This window comes from Medicago sativa, chromosome 5 (assembly GCF_051527215.1).
Source record: "Medicago sativa cultivar Bolivia chromosome 5, Bolivia_mono, whole genome shotgun sequence".
NCBI classification, from domain to species: Eukaryota; Viridiplantae; Streptophyta; class Magnoliopsida; order Fabales; family Fabaceae; genus Medicago; species Medicago sativa.
The window spans coordinates 9,585,242-9,610,500 of NC_140753.1; the positions used below are offsets into that span (position 1 = coordinate 9,585,242).

At 35.7% G+C, this 25,259-nt stretch overlaps 2 protein-coding genes and 1 pseudogene across 2 annotated transcripts; 1 reads left to right on the forward strand and 2 right to left on the reverse strand.

Moving 5' to 3' along the window:
- The first annotated feature begins 606 nt into the window (after positions 1–606).
- Positions 607–2,127, forward strand: LOC146919823 (protein PLANT CADMIUM RESISTANCE 2-like). Its single transcript, XM_085713229.1, has 4 exons — positions 607–880; positions 1,006–1,077; positions 1,369–1,581; positions 1,708–2,127. Exons 1-4 carry the CDS (start codon positions 673–675, stop codon positions 1,797–1,799), a joined length of 585 nt encoding a protein of 194 aa, XP_085569355.1. The 5' UTR covers positions 607–672; the 3' UTR covers positions 1,800–2,127.
- A 2,788-nt stretch (positions 2,128–4,915) lies between these two features.
- On the reverse strand, positions 4,916–18,693 carry LOC146919824 (seipin-2-like; annotated as a pseudogene).
- A 2,629-nt stretch (positions 18,694–21,322) lies between these two features.
- LOC146919825 (patatin-like protein 1) lies at positions 21,323–24,264 on the reverse strand. Its single transcript, XM_085713220.1, has 7 exons — positions 24,053–24,264; positions 23,722–23,909; positions 23,415–23,601; positions 23,151–23,315; positions 22,476–22,769; positions 21,679–21,854; positions 21,323–21,585 (listed from the first exon to the last, which is right to left on the reverse strand). The coding sequence occupies exons 1-7, from the start codon at positions 24,179–24,181 to the stop codon at positions 21,522–21,524; spliced, it is 1,203 nt and encodes a 400-aa protein (XP_085569346.1). The 5' UTR covers positions 24,182–24,264; the 3' UTR covers positions 21,323–21,521.
- Positions 24,265–25,259: the final 995 nt, after the last annotated feature.

The window sequence follows — 25,259 nt, forward strand, 5'->3', positions numbered from 1 at the left end:
ATTTGTACTTTTTTTTTTCTTTCCAAACTCACTAATTTTTTCTTTCCAACTCACTAATGCTTAATACAGTCTGTCTGTATATATTTTTCTCTTAAAATGTGTCTGTATACATTAAATTAAAAAATTACAGTATGGTAAAATCAAATCGATTGTAATTTGCTAATATATATTTAACTAAGAGTACTGTTATTTTAACAACCAAAAACCAACAACTTTCTGCACACCGTATTTTTTTCATTGAGCAATAAGGCTGACACGCATCCCTAGATTATAAAATAAAAAATTAGTGATGTCAATCTGTATAGAGCATGTGAAGAACAATCTGTATATATGTCCAGTCAAATAAAAAAAATCTCCATGCTATGATGAGAATTGTTTAATAATTGTTTTTACAGTAGCATCATGTGGTACAATGTAACTACCCTAGTCGTCTCTTGTTGAAAAAAAAAACATTTTTGCTTGCTTTAATAATATTACTATTAGTGGAATGGAAGTAACGAACAAGTTGCACAAACATTGACTAGTGCATTTAGTCACATTATTGAACCATTCCGCACTCACAATGTTCAACATTTATAAAGGTGAGGCCAATCCATCATTCACAATATATCAACACAACATAACACTCTTATCCATACAATCTGCTTCAAGTCAATTTAGTAAGTTCCAAAAATGTATCCACCACCAGAACAAGGAAAGCCAGCATACAATCAACCAGCAGCAGCAGCCACAGGTATTACAGTGAGCTACAACAGCACTACATCAGCGTACTCCGGTGCCTCATCAGATTACGCCCCTCCTCCTCCTCCGCCTAAACCTCTAGTTGAATGGTCCACCGGTCTTTGTGATTGCTGCTCTGCCTCATCTGACCCTAGAAAAAGTAAGTCGCTCGCTCATCCTTTACTAAACTAATTATATTATGCATATACCTACAGCTAGCTATATAACTATATGTATATTAATTAATTTTCACTTGGTTGACTTTGCATATCTAATTTGTTTCAGGTTGCATAACGTTCTGGTGTCCATGTATCACTTTTGGCCAAGTTGCAGAAATCATTGACAAAGGATCCACTTGTAAGACACCTATTCATTTCTAATAACAAATCAATATATATTGAAAGCATTATAAAAGTGCTCTTTAATAACGCATAATTCTTTAGAGCTTACATTTTATATATTTATATATTTTTGGATTAATATGCTGATTTCATTAGTTTAAGAAATTACCACATGATACTTGCAAGGATTAATTTGACTTCTTTGATGTGATGGATATGTTTTAAAAAAAAGTAATAGAAATAAGTTATTAATGGAAAAATGAATTAATTGTTGTGATTCAACTTAAGGATTTTTGTGGTTTTGCAGCATGTGGTGCTAGTGGGGCTTTGTATACATTGATTTGTTGTGTGATTGGGTGTCCTTGTTTGTATTCTTGCTTCTACCGGTCAAAGATGCGACAACAATACGGTTTGAAGGGAAATGATTGTACAGATTGCTTGATTCATTGCTGCTGCGAGGCATGCGCCTTGTGTCAAGAATATCGTGAGCTTGAAAACCGTGGATTTAACATGGTCATTGGTATGTAATATAATATACACTCTTGTTTATCAACAATATGACATGAACCATTGTTTTGAATCTTTTCTTAATAAGGTTTGCTGCTAATAAATCTTAGCTATAAAATTTGCATTTTGGAATGGATAGGATGGCATGGAAATGTTGAGCAACGGACTAGAGGAATAGCAATGTCTACAACTACAACAGCTCCAGCAGTTGAACATGGCATGAGCCGTTGAATTGAGTGAAGATCGATATGTATTCTGTGTGGTTCATTGAGAGAGTGTGTTCATATATAATCTGTGTTAATCATCTTATCTTATATGGTGGCGGCTAGGGTTTGAACTTCAAACCTTACATATATTATACATTGTTCTTACCAGCTGAGCTAAGCTCGAGGACATAGTACAATAGTGTATGAAATATGAGGATTGTTGTGTCTCTGATAACAAAATAAGAATGTTGCCAATGTAATGTTAAATATTTAACACATTATATGATAAGATCAAATGTAATCAAATATCAAACAAATGTTATGTTATATGCTCAGATGAATCTTTCGTTCCTTATTCTCGTTTTCAATTTAGAAAATTGCTTTCACTCACCACCATGATTTCTCTATGTGAAGCTCATCTATATATAGCACTTACATTTATTTTAGATTCAACCATTTTGTTATATAATCCCTTTGTCTCAAATCGTAAGTAGTTTTGATCATTTTATGTGAAAGAAATTATGTGTTATTTTATAAATGTAATTAATTTTGCATGTGAAAGAAATTATGTTATGGAAAAGATAATTTAAAGAATTGAAAGAAAAAAAACAGCAATAAATAGTTAATAATCTGGTAGAAAAAATAACATTAATACTTCATTGGTATTGTAAAATGACTTATTTGAGACAATTTTTTTTAAAAGGACTTATATATAATTTAGGACGAAGGGAGTAGAAATGAATGAGTATTTTGAACCCGTACACCACGTTGTGAGGAAGTTTTTTTTTTTTTTTTTAAAAGAAAGATTGCGAGGAAGTTTTCTAAAAATCATATATTTAAGTTAAATAACTACAAATTATTGTTGAATCTTACAAGGATGTGATATGACAATGAAAAAAGTTAAAATGTTATATAAATATGGGTTAAATATATTTTTGATCCCTTTAAATATATCAATTTTTATTTTCAATTTCTCTAAAAATTGCTTTCAAACTTTAATCCCTCTAAATTTTCAGTTATCAATTTTAATTCCTGCTATTTTATAAAGTTCACGTTTCAAATATTTTTATTTTTATAACTTGTCATTGTTATTATTATATTTTTTTTTTAAATCATAAAAATTGAATTAGAAGAACTTATCAAAGTACAATTGGGCCTGTAAATTAACAAGAGCATCCTCTATTCAATAATGGTCTGGAAATTGCTCTTTACATTTAAAAAATGCTCTCCGACACCCCAAAATTACATAAATACATTGTCTCAGCTGCAGTTAACTACAGCTGTTGGGGGCAGTTAACACTCTTCATATGCTTGTTCAAGCATATTTTGACAGACTTCACATGGTATTTACTGTAATACTTCAGTTTCTAGTTTGCCAAAACAAGCATAAGGAAAAAAGCACTAAAAATTTATCATGTATTAGTGCTACTCTTCCAGCTTTTCATAAGTGCTGCTCTAACTTTACACTTTTTTCTGAAATAAGAGTGCCAAGTTCTATGAAAGGTATTGTAGCAAAGTGTTATTCAACAGCATTTTTTTTAAATCCTGTGACGTGGAGGAACTTATGCTTGAGATGCTATTGGTTTAATTACTTCCAGTTTCAGATCAAAGTTCTTGCTAAAAATCACCCATAGTATAAGAAGCATGTGCCAAATGAGTTACGTTCAGTGGCGTATCCAGGACCCTAGGTCAGGGGGTGCGGATTATAAACTTCAATGAGTATTTTTTTTTCTTTCTTTTTTTAAGGAAACTTCAATGAGTAATTATACATATATAAAAAATTGGTTATATAAGTTTTTAGTCACTTCCCAAAAAAAAAAGTTTTAGTCACTTACAATATATATATATAAATTGACTTTTAGTTTCCGTTTGAAGATGAATCTCCAAAAATTTTATATTAGCTAATTTTTTTGGGTAAATAGACGAAGTGACAATTGATATTGAAAACACACACATATAAGTGGAGAGTTCAAATTCGAACCCCGATCACGACGTGCGGAGAATCAATTTCAATATTTTTATTAATTGAGTTAAGACTTACATACGAAATTTACCATTTTTATCGTTAAAAAATGATAAAAATAATGACAAATTTCAAAAGTTGGAAGATGCCAATACATAATAAGTGATACAAAGAGATTAAAATTTATCAATTTTTGGAGAATCAAAGTTATATTTACCCATAAACTTTAATTGTATATGTATTGATATTAATAATGATTAATCAACTAAGTAATTAAAGTAAAGTAAATGAAAAGAAAAACTGAGCGTACCCGCCAGCCGGAAAAAGAAAAGTGAGTGGTGCAAATCTTAATATTGAGGGTGTGCAAAGTGCATTTAATATATGAAAATTAGTGTAATTTTAAAAGTTTGAGGGTGTGCAGGTGCACACCCTGGGGGGTGTGGTTATGGTGCATAAGGAAATCCTTATGCACCGTGCATAATTGCTTTCTACACCCAACATAATTGCTTTCTACACTCCAAGTGAAAGCTTAATTCTAATAAGTTCTGCATAAGTCCAGCCCATTAACACCTAACCCAACAAAATTGCTTTCTACACCCCATGACGTTGTTTTTTTTACTTGTAGAGTTGAAAATCTGCAATTATTACTGTCAATTATTACCCCAAGCAATTGCTTTCTACAGTAATAATTATGCTTTTTTTTATAAACTACAACTTTCTTAATAATTATTCTTAAGAATAATTTCTTAATTCAAGTGTGGTTATGGTACGATTTCTTAAGAATAATTATTCTTAAGAAATTTTGGGTCCTTGATTGTGCTGATGTTTTATAATTGGTACTATTTGTTTAAGGAACTTGTGAACTATAATGATGTTCAAGTGTCATATGTTTTATGGAGTGTTTTCGATCTGTTGTTCAAGTGTCATAATTATGGTTTAATGGTTTTGATAGTCTTCTATGAGAAACCAAAATAATTGTCTAAAGGTTTTGCTATGGGTATGATTTCTGTGAGTTGTACTTCAAAACCATTTTGTTGTGGAAATGGTTTCTGTGAGTTGTACTCCAAAACCATTTTGCAGTGGAAATGGTTTCTGTGAGTTGGACTCCAAAACCATTTTGCTGTGGAAATAGTTTTTGTGAGTTGGACTCCAAAACCATTTTGCTGTGAAAATGGTTTCTATGAGTTGTACTCTAAAACCATTTCCTTTGCCACAGGACTAAGCTTAGTATAATCAAAATTCAAAATTTCATTCATCCAAATCGGCTTCTCCACGAACACTTTATCAAAATTCCACTAAACGCAAACGAAGAAACCAACAAACCAACCAAAACACAACAAACATAAATTGACCATAACAATCCCCATCCAAACCTAAGCATTACACTCCAAATTGATTCATTCCCTTTATACAATTTTCTAACATAGGGTTTAATATATCCAAACACAACACTCCAAATTCTCAACATAATCCCAAAGATAATATCTTTCCCCAATTTCCTTATCCCAAAAGGATCCATAAAGAATAAGCAACAACGAAACATGAATGATAAGGGATAAGTTATAAACATGAAAATTAACTTAATTTGAAACTCCAATGCTTTAATTATCAATCCTGCTATCAATTCGAGAAAACTCGAAGATGAATCACCGAGTCGCAGTGCTGAGTCAGCAGAATCGTTAACTGCATCATCAACTGTAGCAGTAGTTACAGTGGATTCCTCATTTTTATCCTCTGTTACGGGAATAGCAGCTTGTGGTGCTTCATCAAAATAAGGTTTCGCGGTGAAATTTTCATCTTGTTTGAGATGCCTCCACCTTGGCTTATGTCGGAAGCTTCTTCTTGAGGAATTAGGCGAATCGGTATCGGTGCCAGAATCAGAGGTTTGGTTGTTTCTGAGACGAATTGATTGGCAGCGGAGTGTGGTGTGATAAGTGTTTAAAAGTGATATATTTCATATAGGAGTTTCGGCATTTTAGTGACTTGTTTTGCAAGATTCTCTATGGAAAACTCCAAATATTGTGTTAATATGTCATTTATGCTTTTGAGCCCTATTCTACCCTTTTTGTGCAGGAAAATACAAGCAAGGAGCAAGAAAAGTCAAAATTCAAGGAAGCCACGCCATTAGCGTAACCTACGCTATTAGCGTGAGGAAGAAAAGCCCAAGGTCAGAAGGGTACGCCAATGGCGCACCTGGAGCGTGAAATCTGGAGCACTCGTGAAGAACACGCTATTAGCGTAATCACTCCAGAAAGGTACGCTAATAGCGTACCTGGAGCGTAGCAGGCCATGAAGAACCACGCCATTAGCGTGAGAGACGCTATTAGCGTAATGAGTCCAGAAAGCTACGCCATTAGCGTGGCTGGAGCGTAGAAGCAGGGCAAGGCCAACGTGGCAGCAGCCCATTGGCCAGATTATAGGCCGACTTACCCGCTATTAGCGTGGCAGACGCTATTAGCGTAGGTACAAAAATACAGGCCCATTTAAATAGCATTCTTACCTCTCTTTTAGGTCATTCACTATTCCATTAAAACATTTTATACATTTCTAGAGAGAGGTTAGAGCTATTTCAAAGAAAGAAACACAAAGCAAGTGATTAAGGAGTAGATTCAACCCTAGATTCATTGAGACATCAAGGATCTTGGCATGGAATCTTCATCTTTCCTTCATTCCTTGCATTAGTTTACATGTCTATGTGTAACTATCATCTTCTTTGTAGTATTGAGGTAACAATCAAGCTATTATGTAATCTTTTGATCTTTTAATGTATATGGTTCTAGCTTAATGATTCAATATTGTTGTTATTCTTGCTTTTAATGCTTTCAAAGAGATTCAAGATGATTTGGACACAAACTCTTGAATCTAGAACTAGAATAACAATCTATCTTATGTTATATCACTCTTGACAAGTTTGTAAACCTTTGATAATTACTTTTAATCAAGATTTTAATGCTTTCGGATACTTAATCAGGCTGGACACGGTCGATTAAGTTATCCGATCGACTTTGTTATCGTTTAAGGAATTTGGACACGAATGTTTAAACGCTAACTTGGAAATAACGATGTCGCTTTGGACACGAAGGATGTTGTAGAAATGATTGTAATAATATTGGTTATAAAGCTAGAGTCTGTTAATCGATCGAGAGATTGCTGCTGTTATGCTTGCTCGTTATCTTATACCGCAAGCGAAATAGTTCGATCCCCTCTCGTTTTTACTTTTATGTCATCTGTGGATATAGTGTTACAAACAAACAAATTATATCCAAACCCTTAATGTGAAATATTGTGAAAATGCTTATGATTAACGTAACTCCCTGTGGAAACGATCCTATATATACTCACGTGTACATAATTATATGACATGTAGAAAAACTACATCAAAATGGCGCCGTTGCCGGGGAGTAACGGAAATTTTTATATTATAAGTTTTGAAACAATTTTGTCATGTTAAGTCAATTTTGCACAAAATTCTTTCATGCATATACTTATACACTTATATCATTCATTATTTTTATGCTAACCACCTGGTATAGTCTTGGTGAACTTTGTTTATGCGAGGTACCATTGCTAAAGAAGACCTACAATTTGATCCTGAGATTGAGAAAACTGCTAGGTTACTTAGGAAGCAAGCAAAGGAAGCTAGGAGATTAGCCAGGCTGGCTCAGCCGGAATCTTTACTTTTTATTCCTTCTCCTTCCGGTTCGGTGCATACTATTTCACTTAGTGGTTCTTCACACTCTTCTGAACTATCATCTCCAAGGAGTGAACCAGAAGTAGTCATGGCTAATGAAGGTGAAAATGATGCTCTACCAATGTGGGTTAGTCCGAGGAGGCTAGCTAATCTTGGAAATCAAAATGCGAAATCAATTGAGCTGAAGTCGGGGTTGATAAACTTGATAACTCATAATCAGTTTACCGGTATGGATCATGAGGATCCATATAGACATTTAACCAATTTCTATGGTATCGCCGGGACACTTGGTTTGAAGGAAGATGAGGAAGAGGGTATGTTTGTGAAATTGTTTCCTCATTCTTTGATCGGAAAGGCAAAGGAGTGGTATATTGATCAACCAACTTCTTTGATGGAAAACTGGACGGAGCTAGAGAAAGCGTTTCAAGAAAGATTCTTTCCGGAGGATAGGCATCTTGAGGCTAAAACTTCAATTACAACTTTTGCTCAAGGCCAAAGTGAGTCTCTTTGTGAAGCTTGGGAGCGCTATAAATCATTGCTAAGGAATTGTCCAAAGCATGGTTTTGATAGCCAAATGCAACTATATCTTTTTCGTCAAGGGCTTCAAGACATGTCCAAGACGATGCTAGATGCAAGTGCTGGAGGTTCTATTGCTTTGAAAAATCCAGCTGATGCTGTCAAAATCATTAACCAAATGGCTCTCAACACAAGAAAATCTTCTCACAACCGGAACCCTCAACAAAGGAAAGCTGGTATCCTTGAACTAGAAGCAAATGATGCGGTCTTAGCTCAAAATAAGCTTCTCACTCAACAATTAGAAGCTATGCAAAAGGAGATGAGAGCTATGCCAAAACAAATTCTTGAATCTCTCAAGCAAGAAAGAGGAACCGCTCAAGTCAATACTTGTGGACTTTGTACGGGGGATCATCCCACCGGCTATTGTCCCGCTCCCGGTTCTTTTGAAGAGGAAGAGGTCAACTATGTGGGAAACCAACAAAGACCTAACCAACCACAACAAGCCGGAACCTCACAACAATCCCAAAATCCGGGTACTTCTAACTTCCAAGGAAGATATCCGGCCAATCAAAACTTTCAAAGGCCATGGAGGGCACCTTACAACAATAACTACCAATATCCACAATCAAACTTCTACCAACAACCTTACCCTCAATTCCAACAACCATTCAATAATCAATACCAATTCCCACCACCAAATAACCCCCAACAACCTAACAATTCCGAAAGCACCGAAGAAACTTTGAAGCAATTCATGCAAATGTCCATGGCTAACCAGAAAAACACCGACGCGTCCATCAAAGGCCTTGAAACGCAAGTTGGTCAGTTAGCACAACAAATGGCTCAAGGTCCTCCGCAAGTGGGAACTTTCACCGCTAACACTCAACCAAATCCTAAGGAGCATCACAAAGCATAGCAGTCAAAAGCTATTGCTACAAGGAGTGGTAGAGTAGTAGGTAAAGGGGTAGGTGAAGATATTGTTGTTGAAGAGAAGGATGATGAAGTTGTCAATGAGGAGGATAAGGAGAAGTTCGAGGAGGATGTTGTAGAGATAGAGAAGGAAGTGTATATAAAGAATAAAGAAGAATTAGTTGAAAAAGAAAAAAAATCAAAAAAGAGATCTAGTGGAACAAGAGGAGATGGAGAGGAAGAATAAAGATGTGGGGAAAGATAAAGGGAAGAAACAAGAAGTTGAGAAGCAAGTGGTGGCTCAACGATTACCATACCCACATGCTCCATCGAAGAAAGACAAAGAGCGGCAATACGCAAGGTTTCTTGAACTCTTCAAGAAGTTGCAAATTGATATACCATTCTCAGAAGCCTTGGAGCAAATGTCGGTCTATGCAAAATTCATGAAAGATATCCTTTCCAAGAAAAGAAGAGTCAACGATGAAGAGACAATCCAAATTGATGCCAATTGTAGTGCTATTATTCAAAGAACGTTGCCTAAGAAAGAGAAAGATCCGGGAAGAGTCACTCTACCGGTAGCTATTGGCACAACACATGTAGGTAAAGCACTACTTGATCTTGGATCAAGCATCAATCTCATGCCTTTGTTCGTTGCCAAAAGAGTTGGTGATCTTTGTATAAAGCGGACTAGGATGATGTTGCAATTGGCCGACAAATCCTTTGCAAAACCACTAGGTATGGCCGAAGATGTTCTTGTAAAAGTGGACAAATTTATTTTTCCGGCTGACTTTGTGGTTATGGATGTCGAAGAAGATGAGGATGTGCTTATCTTAATGGGAAGGAATTTCATGCAAACGGCTCGGATGATGATTGATCTTGATGATAATATCATGAAGGTCAAGGTAAATGATGAAGAGGTTACTTTCAACATCCGAGAAGCCTTGAAGTACTCGAAAGACAAGGGTGCATGTTTCAAAATGGATGCAACCGAAGAAGTCATCTTGACTACTCGGAAGCAATTGCACAATAGAACACCCATTGAGAGTGCTTTGGTGGACGTACTCAATGATATTGATGAAGACGAAGCAAGAGCTATTGACGAGTGTTTGAAGGAGCTAGATTCCTTGAAGGAGGTTCTTCCTAATCAAGCCATACTTGAAGATTTGAAAGAAGAATCCAAGGAACAAGCAAAAGTTGATGACACCAAGGTAGAATTAAATGTTTTACCATCTAATTTGAAATATGTTTTTCTTGAGAAAGATGGTACAAAACCGGTGATCATTAGTAGCTCCTTGTCCATTGATGAAGAAACAAAGTTGGTAAAGGTCCTCAAGGCCAACAAGGAAGCGATAGGGTGGAAATTATCCGACTTGAAAGGGATAAGTCCATCTTATTATATGCACAAGATTATGATGGAAGAAAACTTCAAGCCGGTAGCACAACCACAACGCCGCTTAAATCCAAACATGAAAGAGGTGGTGCGAAAGGAAGTAGTGAAGTTGCTTGAAGCCGGTATGATCTATCCTATCTCGGATAGTGCTTGGGTAAGCCCGGTTCAAGTAGTTCCCAAGAAAGGAGGAATAACGGTGATTACTAATGATAAAGATGAGTTGATCCCAACTAGAACCGTCACCGGATGGAGGATGTGTTTAGATTATAGAAGACTCAATCAAGCAACAAGGAAGGATCACTTCCCCTTGCCCTTCATGGATCAAATGCTTGAAAGACTCTCCGGTCAATCCTTTTATTGCTTCCTAGATGGTTACTCCGGTTACAATCAAATCGCCATGAACCCAGATGATCACGAGAAGACGGATTTCACTTGCCCCTTTGGTATTTTTGCTTATTGAAGAATGCCATTTGGCTTGTGTAATGCACCCGCAACTTTTCAACGGTGTGTTCAAGCAATCTTCTCCAACTTTATTGGTAAATGCATGGAGGTGTTCATGGATGATTTCTCAGTTTTCGGTTCGTCATTTGATATGTGTTTGAATAGCTCGGATACCGTGCTGAAGCGGTATATTGAAACTAGCTTGGTGCTCAATTGGGAGAAATGTCACTTCATGGTTACCGAGGGTATTGTCCTTGGTCATAAGATTTCTGCTAAGGGTATTGAGGTAGACCAAGCAAAGGTCGATGTTATTGGAAAGCTTCCACCACCGGTGAATGTCAAAGGTGTTCGGAGTTTTCTTGGTCATGCTGGATTTTACCGGAGATTCATTAAAGACTTCTCAAAGATAGCAAAGCCTATGAGCAACTTGCTCAACAAAGATAAGTCTTTTATTTTTGATAATGAATGTCTTTTAGCATTTGAAACTTTGAAAGAAAGATTGACCACTGCACCAATAATCATTGCTCCTAATTGGAATTTAAATTTTGAATTAATGTGTGATGCAAGTGATTATGCTGTTGGTGCGGTCTTGGGTCAACGTAAGGATAAATTTTTTCATGCTATTCACTATGCAAGTAAGGTTTTAAGTGAGGCACAAATCAATTATGCCACAACTGAAAAAGAGTTACTTGCAATAGTTTATGCAATGGAGAAATTTCGTTCTTACCTTGTAGGTTCCAAAATTGTTGTTTATACTGACCATGCAGCTATCAAGTATCTCCTTACTAAGTCCGACTCAAAGCCAAGGCTCATCCGTTGGATGTTGTTGCTTCAAGAGTTTGACTTAGAGATCAAAGATAAGAAAGGCACGGAGAATCTTGTAGCTGATCACCTTTCAAGGTTGACAAACAATGAGGTAACCAAGAATGAACCGGAAGTTCGTGAAGAATTTCCCGATGAAAGGTTGCTTGCAATCAATGTGAGACCGTGGTTTGCCGACATGGTGAACTACAAAGCAACCGGGTTCATTCCGGAAGATTTTAAATGGCAACAACGCAAGAAGTTCCTCCATGATGCTAACCACTATGTGTGGGATGAGCCTTATTTGTTCAAAATTGGAGCGGACAATCTCTTGCGTAGGTGTGTAGATGATGAAGAGGCAAAGAAGATCCTATGGCAATGTCATAATTCGCCCTATGGAGGTCACTTCAACGGGGAGAGAACAGCCGCAAAGGTACTTCAATCCGGGTTCTATTGGCCAACTCTATTCAAAGATGCCAATTTACATTGCAAGCATTGTGATGAATGCCAAAGAACCGGATCAATGTCAAAGAGAAATGAGATGCCTCTACAACTCATCCTTGAAGTGGAAGTGTTTGATTGTTGGGGTATAGATTTTGTTGGCCCTTTTCCTTCATCATATTCCAATGAGTACATCTTGGTCGCTGTTGATTATGTTTCAAAGTGGGTGGAAGCCGTAGCATCGCCTAAAGCCGATAGCAAGACGGTAGTAAAGTTCCTAAAGAAGAATATTTTCACCCGGTTTGGTACACCAAGAGTTCTTATTAGTGATGGAGGGTCACACTTTTGCAACACACAACTTGCCAAGGCCCTAGATCATTATGGAGTCAAGCACAAAGTAGCATCACCGTATCATCCACAAACGAATGGACAAGCCGAAGTTTCCAACCGGGAGGTCAAACGAATACTTGAGAAGACGGTCTCTACATCTCGGAAGGATTGGTTGGCTAAACTTGATGAAGCTTTGTGGGCATATAGGACTGCATACAAGTCTCCTATAGGCCTCACTCCTTTCCAAATGGTCTATGGCAAATCTTGTCACTTACCGGTCGAGCTCGAACATAAAGCATTCTGGGCATTGAAGTTCCTAAACTTTGATCAAGAGAAGGCCGGTGAAAGAAGAAAAGTTCAAATGCATGAGCTTGAAGAATTGCGAAATCAAGCTTATGAATCTTCAAAGCTCTACAAAGAAAGGACCAAGAAGTATCATGACAAGAAGATCATTCAGAGACAATTCATGCTGGGGCAAATGGTGTTACTTTTCAATTCAAGACTGTTTCCGGGTAAATTGAAGTCTAAGTGGTCCGGACCTTTCATGGTTAAAGAGGTCAAACCATATGGAGCTGTTGAACTTGAGGATCCAGTCACAAAAGCCAACTGGACGGTGAATGGGCAGAGACTTAAGCCCTACTTCGGTGGTGAAATTGATAGTTGTTTGTCGACGATTTCACTAATCGAACCATGATTTCTTCAAAATGCGTCAAGCTCAGGACGTAAAACAAGCTCTTGCTGGGAGGCACACCCAGTTTTGTAAGTATTTTTTATGTTTATTGCATATAGTAGTAGTACATAAGCATTGAAAGCTGAATTGAAACAACAAAGAAAAAACTGATCCTGAAGCATCACGCTAATAACGTAAATTTCGCTATTAGCGTGGGAGCTACAGAAAGATACGCTAATAGCGTAGGTTTGGCGTAGGAAATTTTTTTTTGTGGGCCCAGGGGAGTAACTCCCCTTAACTTCCCACAACCCCTTAGTTAACCATTTTTCACGGTTTCATTCATTCACACACACAACCCTAACTCACAAACTTCTTCTCTCACATACATAACCCTAACTCACAAACCCATTTTCATTGTTTCAATTCAAGTCAAGTACCACACTTTGCATTGCATTTCTGCTTGAATTTGCATCATTCTAACAGGTTTGTTTTCCTTTTCTCCTTTGTTTTAATTGAATTGAAAATATCATGTTTTTAGCAATTTTAGAAATGGTTAGGTTAGGGTTAGAATTTTGCTTTGTGATTAGAGACTGTAATTAATTGATTATAGTTTGAAAAGGAACAAGAATCATAACCCACATGCAACAAACATTCATCTTTTGATTTTGACCCATTTTGTAAAAATTTGAAAAATAAGGGTTTTGAATGATTTGTGTGCCAATGTTGTGATTTTGATTCCTTTTCAAGATTATATTATGTTTTAGAGACATAGGATGAAACCTAGGGCTGAAAATTGCTGGTATGTGCTGAGAAATTGCAGGAACAAGAATTTTGAAAATTTGAAAATTGCAGGTACGAAGAAATACGCTAATAGCGAAATTTACGCTAATAGCGAAATTTTTCCAGAAAATTTCGCTATTAGCGTGGCATGCGCTATTAGAGTGGTTCTTCATACTTGCCCAGATTTTCAAAATTTTTGATGTTTTTAAATGACTAATTCTAGTTTGTGCTAATATTTTCTATGCAATATGTTGGTTTTTCCTGGTTTTGTTGCAGATGGCACCTAAAAATGTTGAGAAAACTACCGGGACCAAACGTCCAAGAGGCAAAGCTGCCTCGACCTCAGCCACACCTGTAACCCCAAACCGTTTTCCCACCCCTGCCCACTCTGCCAGGTTTAAGAAGATGGCTCAATACAAAACCTGGCATGAGAAAACCTTTGACATTCACCCCGATGGTGAACATTGTGACCTCCTCTACATTTTCACTGATCGTAAGTGGCATAAACTCCTTTATCCTGCAACTGAGATTAACACTGATTTAGTAAAGGAGTTCTATTGCAATGCTACACCTGATGCCTCACCCACTACCCTGGCTGATGCCTTTTCTTGGACTTCATATGTGAGAGGGAAGCAAATCCCTTTTGATAGGGATTCAATCAATCAATTCCTAGGCAATCCCTTAGTCCTTCCACCTTCAGAAGATCCAACTGTCCCTCCTTTGTGTACTTATGCTAAGAGAAATGCTAAAGGCAATTGGACCTATGAGCAAATTGAGCGGGACATAATGAACAAGGGTAGGTTCTTTGTGAAAAATGATAGGGGAGAGATCAGGCATGCTCTCACAAAAGAGATGAATGCTAAGGCCTGCTTAGTGTTCCAATTTCTTGTCCACAATGCATTACCCCGAGCCCATACATCTGATGCCCCAAAAGCTGTCCTACCACTCATCTGGTGTATTATGAAGAAAGTCAAGGTTGATATTGCTCGCATAATAGCCAATGAGCTGAAGGCTGTGGCGTTGAAGGTTGCCACCGGTGCTAAGAAGGTTGCACTATTCTACCCCGGACTTATCATGGGCTTGCTTAAGGCCCATGGAGTAGCCATTGCTGGACCCTATGATGAAGACATTGAGGGGACCATTAATGATACTGCTATCCGCACCTGGGAGAAGAGAGAGCAGCGGTGTTCTCAAAGCCACTTTTCTGATGATGAGGGTGGCCCATCTGAGGGCCCTGGTTCCTTTGATTTTTCAGGTTTTCAGACTTTCATGCTGGAGCAGCAGATGCATAACCAGTACGTGAGGGACCAGAATAGCTTCTTGATGGATCAGAATGAGGCAATTTGGAGGAGCAACATGGGCATACACCAGGACCTCTACAATGCTCACATGTATCCGGGAAATGATGATTACCCGGTCATGACACCTGACCAGTACCAGAGCTATGTTCATTGACCTGAGGGCAGACCAGGTCCTTTTGTGGGGGTGGAAGATGCTGTTGAAGATGAGGCTACACCTGAGCCTGAAAATGCTGGAGGTGAAGATGATGATGTGGAGGAGGATCTGGAGATGGATGATGCTGATGCTGATGATGATCAGTGATGTGATCATGGCTTTTTAGTGATGTTTTTCTTTTCGCTTTCTAACTTTTGCTTTCCTTATTTCATGTTGAAACTTATTTAATTTGGTTGTATTTTGCATTTTGGTTATATTTTGTACTCTTCGAGCACTGTGGTTTTTAGTGCTCGACCTGATACTTTAGTACTTTATATTATTGTGGTTTAATAACTTAGCTTTTTGGTTTTTAACTTATGCTTTGGATGAATTTTTGTTGTTTACATCTTGCTTGTGTCTCTCAAAAGAAATTGCTCATGAACAATAAATTTTAAAGTGCTCCATGGAGCCATGTTTGAGCAAAAGCAGGTGAGTGATAATGATATTACTTGTGAGAAAGCGTAAGGCCAAGGTATTAGTTTCCTGTTATTCTAGGTTTTTAATAAGAATTTGAAACTTGTACTTTGCACAAAACATATATCATTTAATTCTTTTCATAAACATAAATATTTTTGAACCACTTAGTACTTAACATAAATGTGAGGTAGCTTCAATCTGTTGTATATATGCTGGAGACCTATAATCACCGTCTAACTTGTTTTAGTTATGTTAAATCTGATAATCATTTTGAATTGTTTGAAAGCATGGAAAGGATCAAGGCACTTTTTGAATTGAGAGTAACCTACTTGACCACATAAAGCCTACCTGTGAGAAGAGCGAGTATCTGATACCCCAATCTGAGCCTAATGAATCAAGTCCTCAAACATGAACTGTCAATATTCATAAGCACAATGCTTAGTGAATTTGTCTGAAATTTTTCATAAATCCAGTTCATGCTTGTCTCTGAAAGGACTTTGATAATTTTTAATTTGTTGAACCCTTAACCTTTTTGTACTTTGTCCCTTGCCTTAGGATAGGGGAACATTCAATTAGAGTTTTGTTGTATTCAAGTTGGGGAGAAAAGGAGGCATTATATGTCAAGTTTATGGTGAAATTGTTAAAATAACCTGACAACATTGAATCAAAAAAAAAAAATTGTACATTTGAAAAAGAAAAGAAAAGAAAAAGATAGAGAAAAATCAAAAATAGAATAAGTTGTCAAGGTTATAAGTTTGATTGTTAATCACCAAAGGTTGTAATTCTTGGTAGGGAAGTATATGGATTTCAAGTTGTGATACAAAAAAATGTTCCTCTTTGATAGGCTTTTTGATCAATTGCCCCACATATGACATTTCTTTTGTAGCCCGGCCAAGTTATAACCCTTGCAAGACCTTTTGATCCATGCTTTTATGCTTTTTGAGACGATATTTGGATGGACACCTAACTTAAATAGGATGTTAGCATGATTGTTGGATGTGTGTTCATTACCTCACTTATTGTTATCATATCATTGCATTTACTTTTAAAGAAGTGTGTTAGGTGTGGTTCATAGATAGATATGTTTATGTTTTGAAGTTTATGATGTATAGTTTGTGCTTAGGACATTTTTCGCATTCTTAGTTTGAATCTAGAGTAGCGGAGGACTTCATGCTTGTCCACACGATCTTATTTGAATCACCATTTGTTTATTTTTGTTTTGAATTGTTGACACCATGTTGAAAACCTTGTCCAAAGCCTTGTTAGTTTCCTTTTCAATTGATTTGTTTGAGGACAAACAAAAAGCCAAGTTGGGGAGAGTTTGATAAGTGTTTAAAAGTGATATATTTCATATAGGAGTTTCGGCATTTTAGTGACTTGTTTTGCAAGATTCTCTATGGAAAACTCCAAATATTGTGTTAATATGTCATTTATGCTTTTGAGCCCTATTCTACCCTTTTTGTGCAGGAAAATACAAGCAAGGAGCAAGAAAAGTCAAAATTCAAGGAAGCCACGCCATTAGCGTAACCTACGCTATTAGCGTGAGGAAGAAAAGCCCAAGGTCAGAAGGGTACGCCAATGGCGCACCTGGAGCGTGAAATCTGGAGCACTCGTGAAGAACACGCTATTAGCGTAAGCTACGCTATTAGCGTAATCACTCCAGAAAGGTACGCTAATAGCGTACCTGGAGCGTAGCAGGCCATGAAGAACCACGCCATTAGCGTGAGAGACGCTATTAGCGTAATGAGTCCAGAAAGCTACGCCATTAGCGTGGCTGGAGCGTAGAAGCAGGGCAAGGCCAACGTGGCAGCAGCCCATTGGCCAGATTATAGGCCGACTTACCACGCTATTAGCGTGGCAGGCGCTATTAGCGTAGGTACAAAAATACAGGCCCATTTAAATAGCATTCTTACCTCTCTTTTAGGTCATTCACTATTCCATTAAAACATTTTATACATTTCTAGAGAGAGGTTAGAGCTATTTCAAAGAGAGAAACAGAAAGCAAGTGATTAAGGAGTAGATTCAACCCTAGATTCATTGAGACATCAAGGATCTTGGCATGGAATCTTCATCTTTCCTTCATTCCTTGCATTAGTTTACATGTCTATGTGTAACTATCATCTTCTTTGTAGTATTGAGGTAACAATCAAGCTATTATGTAATCTTTTGATCTTTTAATGTATATGGTTCTAGCTTAATGATTCAATATTGTTGTTATTCTTGCTTTTAATGCTTTCAAAGAGATTCAAGATGATTTGGACACAAACTCTTGAATCTAGAACTAGAATAACAATCTATCTTATGTTATATCACTCTTGACAAGTTTGTAAACCTTTGATAATTACTTTTAATCAAGATTTTAATGCTTTCGGATACTTAATCAGGCTGGACACGGTCGATTAAGTTATCCGATCGACTTTGTTATCGTTTAAGGAATTTGGACACGAATGTTTAAACGCTAACTTGGAAATAACGATGTCGCTTTGGACACGAAGGATGTTGTAGAAATGATTGTAATAATATTGGTTATAAAGCTAGAGTCTGTTAATCGATCGAGAGATTGCTGCTGTTATGCTTGCTCGTTATCTTATACCGCAAGCGAAATAGTTCGATCCCCTCTCGTTTTTACTTTTATGTCATCTGTGGATATAGTGTTACAAACAAACAAATTATATCCAAACCCTTAATGTGAAATATTGTGAAAATGCTTATGATTAACGTAACTCCCTGTGGAAACGATCCTATATATACTCACGTGTACATAATTATATGACATGTAGAAAAACTACATCATGGTGGCCGGAGAGGGTGATGGTGGAGTGGAATGTGAAAGAGTGGGATCAGAGGTGGAAGTTCCCGGTGAGTCCTCGACGGAGCATTGGTGAAGTGCGTCCGAGAAAATGTCATCGTCTTCTTGTAGAGCTGAAGCACAAGATTATAACATGTGTCCCTGATCTGACGGTTGTGATATGTTTATGCATATGGTGCATAAGAAAGGACTTATGCACCATAACTTTTGCCCACCCTGGGCACCTCCGCCCCTGGTTACGGTGTTCAGTGTTGTATTGGTGACCATGGTTATATAATAGGCATCGTTATTATACATAAATTTCACGCGGAGGTCGTTGCACTGCCTCAGCCCAGTCATAGGTATCATAGTCATTCATAGAAGCTAAAAGAAATTTGATCTTGCTCAGTTGCTCCCCTTTGGATCTTTTACCCATAAAATAGGAGTTTTTTTTAATGTAGTATTCAAGTATTTTAGAGTGCATATCAAATTATTGGGAATGCATCAAAGTTAAATCTTTTAGCAAAGAGCTCTATTATATGTTATGGTCCTACCCGACTCTAATAATTAATTTTTACAATTACACGCAATTGTACAAATAATAAATCTTTGTGGTATTGTTATACCCTTTAGGAATACTAGCATTATAATATAATACTTATCATTTGATTTTAAAGTTGTTGTAATATAAATCATATCAATAACATTTTAGATTAATGTACGATTATTTATTGTGTCATTCAGATATTCAAAATAACATTGTTTTCAAAAAAAAAAATGTACAAGATACTCCCTCCCGCTCTATATATAAGAAAATTTTATAAAAAAAATAAAAAATTGGTCTTAATTAGTATAAAAATATATCACAACGTTTAAGTTGTAGTTATTGCTTAAAAAACTTTGCTATTATTTAATGTTTTTGTTTTTAATATTAGTGAGTGTATTTAATACTTCACAACTTTTTATGAAGATATATTTGTAAAAATATTCAAAAAGTTACACTAATTAATGATTGCATTGGTTTTGAGTTTTTTTGTTTTTATTTTTCTTCTTATAATAAAGAACGTAGTATTGTTTTTAGTGAATCACAATGATAAATATTTAGATTATTCTAAAATTTTGTAGGTTTGACCTATATAACGGTAGAACTTTCAATCAAACCATGAATTTGTGATTAAGGTTTTTGTTATGTTTGTCGAACGGTGTAATAATATGCAAGTATTCACTTGCCTGTGGACATTGTTAACTAGATTTTAGCCCTCTCAACCCCTTCTGATTTTAATGGTCCAGATACTGTAGGATGGGGAGGAACTAACACTCTCCAGTTTACTATCCAAAGTGCTTACAATTTGCAGCAAGAGACCTTTTTAGCCGTGGGAGGTGATTGGAAGACCTTATGGAACTGGAAGGGTCCCCATCGTATCAAAACCTTTATTTGGTTGCCCGGTCATGGAAGGATCCTTACCAATTATCGTTGTAGCAGGTGGGGGGTTGGTATCTCCCCTACTTGTCCTTGTTGTGTGAGAGAGGATGAAACAATCATTCATGTTCTTCGTGATTGTGTGCACGCCACTCAAGTATGGCTTAGACTTGTCCCGTATAATTACATAACTAATTTTTTTCTCTTTTGATTGTAGGGAGTGGATTTTTATTAACCTTAATAAAAAAAAAAAGGGGATTGGAGATAATCCTGCTACTTGGCATACTACTTTCATGACTACATGTTGGTATTTGTGGAATTGGCGAAACAAATCTATTTTTGAAATAGGATTTCAAAGACCAAGGAATCCAACACTGGTAATTCAAAAGTTTACTAGAGAGATAGAAGACAAAACGAAGTTGGTGCATAAAAGTCTGCATCAAAAGGAAATTATATACATCGGTTGGATGCAACCTCCAATTGGTTGGGTTAAGCTTAATGGTGATGGTGCTTGGAAGGGATCTGGTACTCTTGCTGGGTGTGGAGGGCTTCTTCGAGACTTTGATGGCAGATGGATCAAAGGCTACTTCAAGAAGATTGGAATGTGTGATGCTTTTCATGCTGAAATGTGCGGCATGTACTTAGGTTAGGACATGGCGTGGAGGGAGAATACCACTCATCTTATAGTGGAGAGTGATTCAAAGATCTTGGTCGACATTATTACTGAAAATTGCAATTTTAGTGGAACGACTCCTACTTTGGTTAGGCGTATTCGACAATTTTTGAGTTTGAGTTGGACAGTCAAAATTACCCATACTTGGCGTGAAGGCAACATAAGTGCAGATTGGCTTGCTAATTTCAGCATTTCGATGGATTTTCTAGATTTTCATATTCTAGAGACTCCCCTTAGTGAACTTCAGAGTCTTTTGTTTGATGATATTTCTGAAACTTGCATGCCTAGGAACGTCGGGTTATTTTTTTTACTTTTCTTTCTCTTTGGACTATGCCCTCTTGTACTAAAAAAAATATGCAAGTATTCAACGAGTATAGCTTGATCTCTTCTCATTATAAAATTTTGAAGCGTATTGAACTATATTATGACTTTCATTTAATTTTTCACCATCCTGTTTACATGTTTTTCTAAATTGCAGTGATGAAACTTGAAAGAAATATAAGGAATAAAAATGAAGAGCATTCATTCTCGGGTTGGTGAGTTGACCTACTTTAGTAGGTGAAATTGGTGTGAATTGCATGTTACTATCAAGCTGACAAGGGGAGCTAATAAAACAAAAGAAGTTTTTCCATTAAGCTTCTTCATTTTATTTAAATCAATTTTATTAGATTGCGTTGATTTGTATGGGTTGAAAAGTTTATTAATCCACAGCCTGACCTGCGACCCATAAACTTTTGGATTATATTTTTCAACTCAACTTATGTTGAATTAAATCAAAACATATGATTACGTGAGCAATAGGAAATGACAATATAATTGTACTTGTGGTGCAATCAGTAAAACATTCCAAAATAAAATATATAGAATTCTTAACTTTGAAAATCAACAACAATTATTTCATTACACAATACACACTTGCATCATTATCGTACACAAGACTTATTATTAATTAACCAAACTAACAAAGAGATAGAGCCTCAACTATGGATATATATGACATTTTCAATCTGGTTATCATTTAATTTACTTTCCATTTTGTAGCTTCGACTTTTTCTCTTTTGCTATCTCCGAAAGTAACCTAGCAAACCTAGCAAATATATCAATATTTTTAGAGTTAGGGCACCCTTAGTTAGGACTAATATACAAAATAAATAAGTTATTATAAAATAAAAGTAATTACCTTTTGAGTTCTTCCTCAATGGTGCCCTTATCTGGAACAGTTTCATATATGCCCGTATCTAGATTCACTCGAGTAAATTTTTTCTTCAATAAATTTTCACCAGCTTTTACCAGATTATTCAAATTTGTTTTAGTAGATACATCAACAGAAGCTAATTCCCCCTGTAATGTATCGTCCTGTTTCAAGCAACCACATAAGTTTGTAACAATTTAATTATACAATTATTAGTTTAAACAGATATATAAGAAAAATAGAATCACACAAGAAACGTAGCAATAGCTTTGAATTCGTTTATCCGTTTTATGAATAGTTCATTTTTTAATAGATATTATTTGGTCAAACAAAAATAAATCTTGATGAGCTTTCATTCATATTAAAAAATCATTCATCAAGCTAGGAAATGCCCGCACACTTATGCAATCGTTATCAATATCTAATATTCCATCTATCCACTTGCAAGTATGTTGAAAACAAAAATGACTTCAAATTTCATCACATAGTTTTTTGAGCAAAAATTTCACCATATATGTCATTTGAAAAAACCATTTTATTTTAATAAAAAAATAGCATAAGAGGAGTATAATTAATTACTTACTTTTTTTAAGAAGTAAAAATGAATTATATATACCAACAGAAACAGATTAACATTGTCAGCACAAGATGTGTGCTAACAGAATGCAACCAACGTCATACAATAAGTCTACACAAAAAGCGCAATTAACAATTGCCTAGACAATCTAAAGGGCATTCAAGCCAATTGTAAATCCCTAACACATAAACAGTAATTAATTACTTACTTGAATTCTGAGGTAGTTGTCTTGAGACTGAAGGGCAGTAAAAAGAACTGAGTTGTGGTAATCAACCATATCAGTGCTAGCTTCATTGAAACAATCTAGAATTGGTGTTGAACCAGAGTTGAATAACCAAGTCAAAGCACCCCATTTAGCAACCATCTTAGCATTGTACTTTTGCTCACTCTTGTTTGATCCTGTCCCTATTGAGATAACTATAAAACGATCATACCCTATACCATTCCCACTTCTCCCAAGCCTTATCATATCCTTGGTCACTTCTCTAATTGCAACCATTGTCTGCAAAATAATCATCAACAATCAAATTAATTCTTTGTTATAGATTTCAAATATTATAATCGGACGATTGAATAGTCTGCTGGTGGTAATATATATCATTTTGATCTTTTCAAAAAAAAATAAAAAATCGGACGATTGAAATTACACATTTAAAAAAAATTATTATAAACAATTTTGACCATTAATTTCGTATCAAACAATACAGATCTTTAACTGCATGACACAATCTTGACCATTGATTTCAGATCGAATAGTCCAAAAATAAGTTCGTAAAGTAAATAATATTACTCTTTATAATTATTTTTTAGATATTTTAATCACTATTTTTAATGTGAGACTTAAGTTTTTTTCAATCTGATTGGCCCTTGAGGTAGCGCTTACCGGATTGTTAGCGCACACGCCACCATCGATGAGATTGTATTCTTTGATGACTTTCCCATTTTCATCTTTTTTCTCGAAATAGTGAGCTGGTAAATAAGTTGGAGCAGCCGATGTAGCTATGCAAATATCTGCTAGTGGTACATCTAAAGTTGGCTCAGCATCAATCTGCATAAATATATGATCAAGTTCAAGGTGATTGAAATTTTCATAATTTAGACGTACCATGCATGACTATCAGACTATGTAAAAAACAACAATCAATACCTGATAGGAGGAAAAAATGGTAGGTTGAAGATTCTGAACATCAAAAGATGGAATAACAACGTTTGTCAAAGTTTGGCTCAAAAGTGTATCTTGTGTCATATTTCTTATCAGCTTGTGAAGATACTCTCCATTGTACTTAGCTCCTGTCAATGCTTTTGTTATGTTTATCAAAGGCGCAAATATTCCACTGCATATGTTAAGTAATAATCCAATTAATTAGTTCTTTTAATCTAATGTTCAACACTTTATATTATTATATGAAGATATATATATTGAAGTAGTTAGAAATTTTAATATATAGATGGACCTTTTTTGTGGAAAAATAGATGGCAAGTTTTGAAGGTAAAATGGGACAATTTCCTTGGCAGCAAATAAAGGACGGTTATCCTTTGGATTTGGAGCTGCTAACATGGTAGTAATGAGACCGCCTGTACTTGTCCCAGCAATTACATCAAAATAATCTGCAATCCTTGCATCCTCATTATGGTCTATCTCCTGTAAATTATTAATTAACATATATACATGTTATTAATATATATATATCAAAATTAAGACATTAATTATTTTAGAAATATATATATATATATATATATATATATATATATTAATATTAATATTATTATTATTAATTAATTAACCTGAAGTTGTGATTCAAGGTAGGCAAGAATAACACCAGGAATGATTCCTCTGACGCCTCCACCATCAATGCTAAGAACAGTTATGAAATTCACAGGCTTAATATCAAGGTAAGATGTGGGGGCTGCCATTGATATATGATGGAAAAAACAAATTACAAATAATCAAATAGGTCTTGCTGTGTGTAAGTATGAGTATGGATGGAGAACTTGATGCTTTTAGGCTATGTCTATGTTTGTATTTATGCCCCAAAAATTCAAAGAGTTTCAACATTAATTACACGTTTCTATATATCTATTTTTTTTAACCACGATTGATTGGTGGTTAAAAGTATCTACTTTTAAAATTAAAAATATTCTTAATTATTACTCCCTTTGTTCGAAACTCTAAGTCACTTTTCAGAAGGAATTTTTTTTCCTAAATTATAAGTCGTTTTATAATATCAATAAATCATTAATGTTATTTTTTTCTATTATACCATTGACTATTTATTACTCTCACTTCTTTCAATTCTTTGATTTATCTTTCTTATACCTTTTATTAAGGACGATTTTGCAAAACAATTCATAACATCTCATTCTCTTACAAAATTATCTTATTAATACATGTGAAATAACGAAAAACGACTTATAATTTGGGGTGGGGGAAGTATTGAGGACTTGAGGCGATTATTGCTATATATTTTTGTGACAAATTGTGAAGAGTCAAGAAGAATAGTGCTTTAGAGTCCTCAAATTTCAACATGCTATCAGAACCTAACGATCGGGCCACCCACTATCTAAATACACGCACCAAGCTCAAGAGTGCTAGGCGTGAGGGGTGTATTGGGAAAAATGATCAAGTTTCACATCAGATAGATTTGATAAAGCAGAGACTCCTCAATTTACAAGTTGGTTTTGTAACGATGAGTTAGTCCCTAAATTTCAACATGGCTAAGTCTTTTTTTTTTTTTGGTCAGAAGTCTATGTTTTAATATATATCTAATCTAATGTATTAAAAACTTGAAAGAACAACATCATTAATATTAATATATATTACACACTTCGCGCTCCAACAACCAACTCGTAAACACACCTAAGATTATATATACCACTTTGGATTTTACCTACAAAATATAAATAAAAGAAGTACAAGAGAAATGAGTGCTTGCGGTGGTAATGATGATATATACACAATGAGACATTGTTGGAGGATAAAATATTATAGAAA

Coding starts and splice junctions, on each gene's coding strand:
- LOC146919823 (XM_085713229.1), top strand. CDS start 673: ATGTATCCACCACCAGAACAAGGAAAGCCAGCATACAATCAACCAGCA. Junction 881..1,005: donor CTCATCTGACCCTAGAAAAA/GTAAGTCGCTCG, acceptor AATTTGTTTCAG/GTTGCATAACGTTCTGGTGT. Junction 1,078..1,368: donor CATTGACAAAGGATCCACTT/GTAAGACACCTA, acceptor GTGGTTTTGCAG/CATGTGGTGCTAGTGGGGCT.
- LOC146919825 (XM_085713220.1), bottom strand. CDS start 24,181: ATGGCAGCCCCCACATCTTACCTTGATATTAAGCCTGTGAATTTCATA. Junction 23,910..24,052: donor ACCTTGAATCACAACTTCAG/GTTAATTAATTA, acceptor AATAATTTACAG/GAGATAGACCATAATGAGGA. Junction 23,602..23,721: donor TCTATTTTTCCACAAAAAAG/GTCCATCTATAT, acceptor TAACATATGCAG/TGGAATATTTGCGCCTTTGA.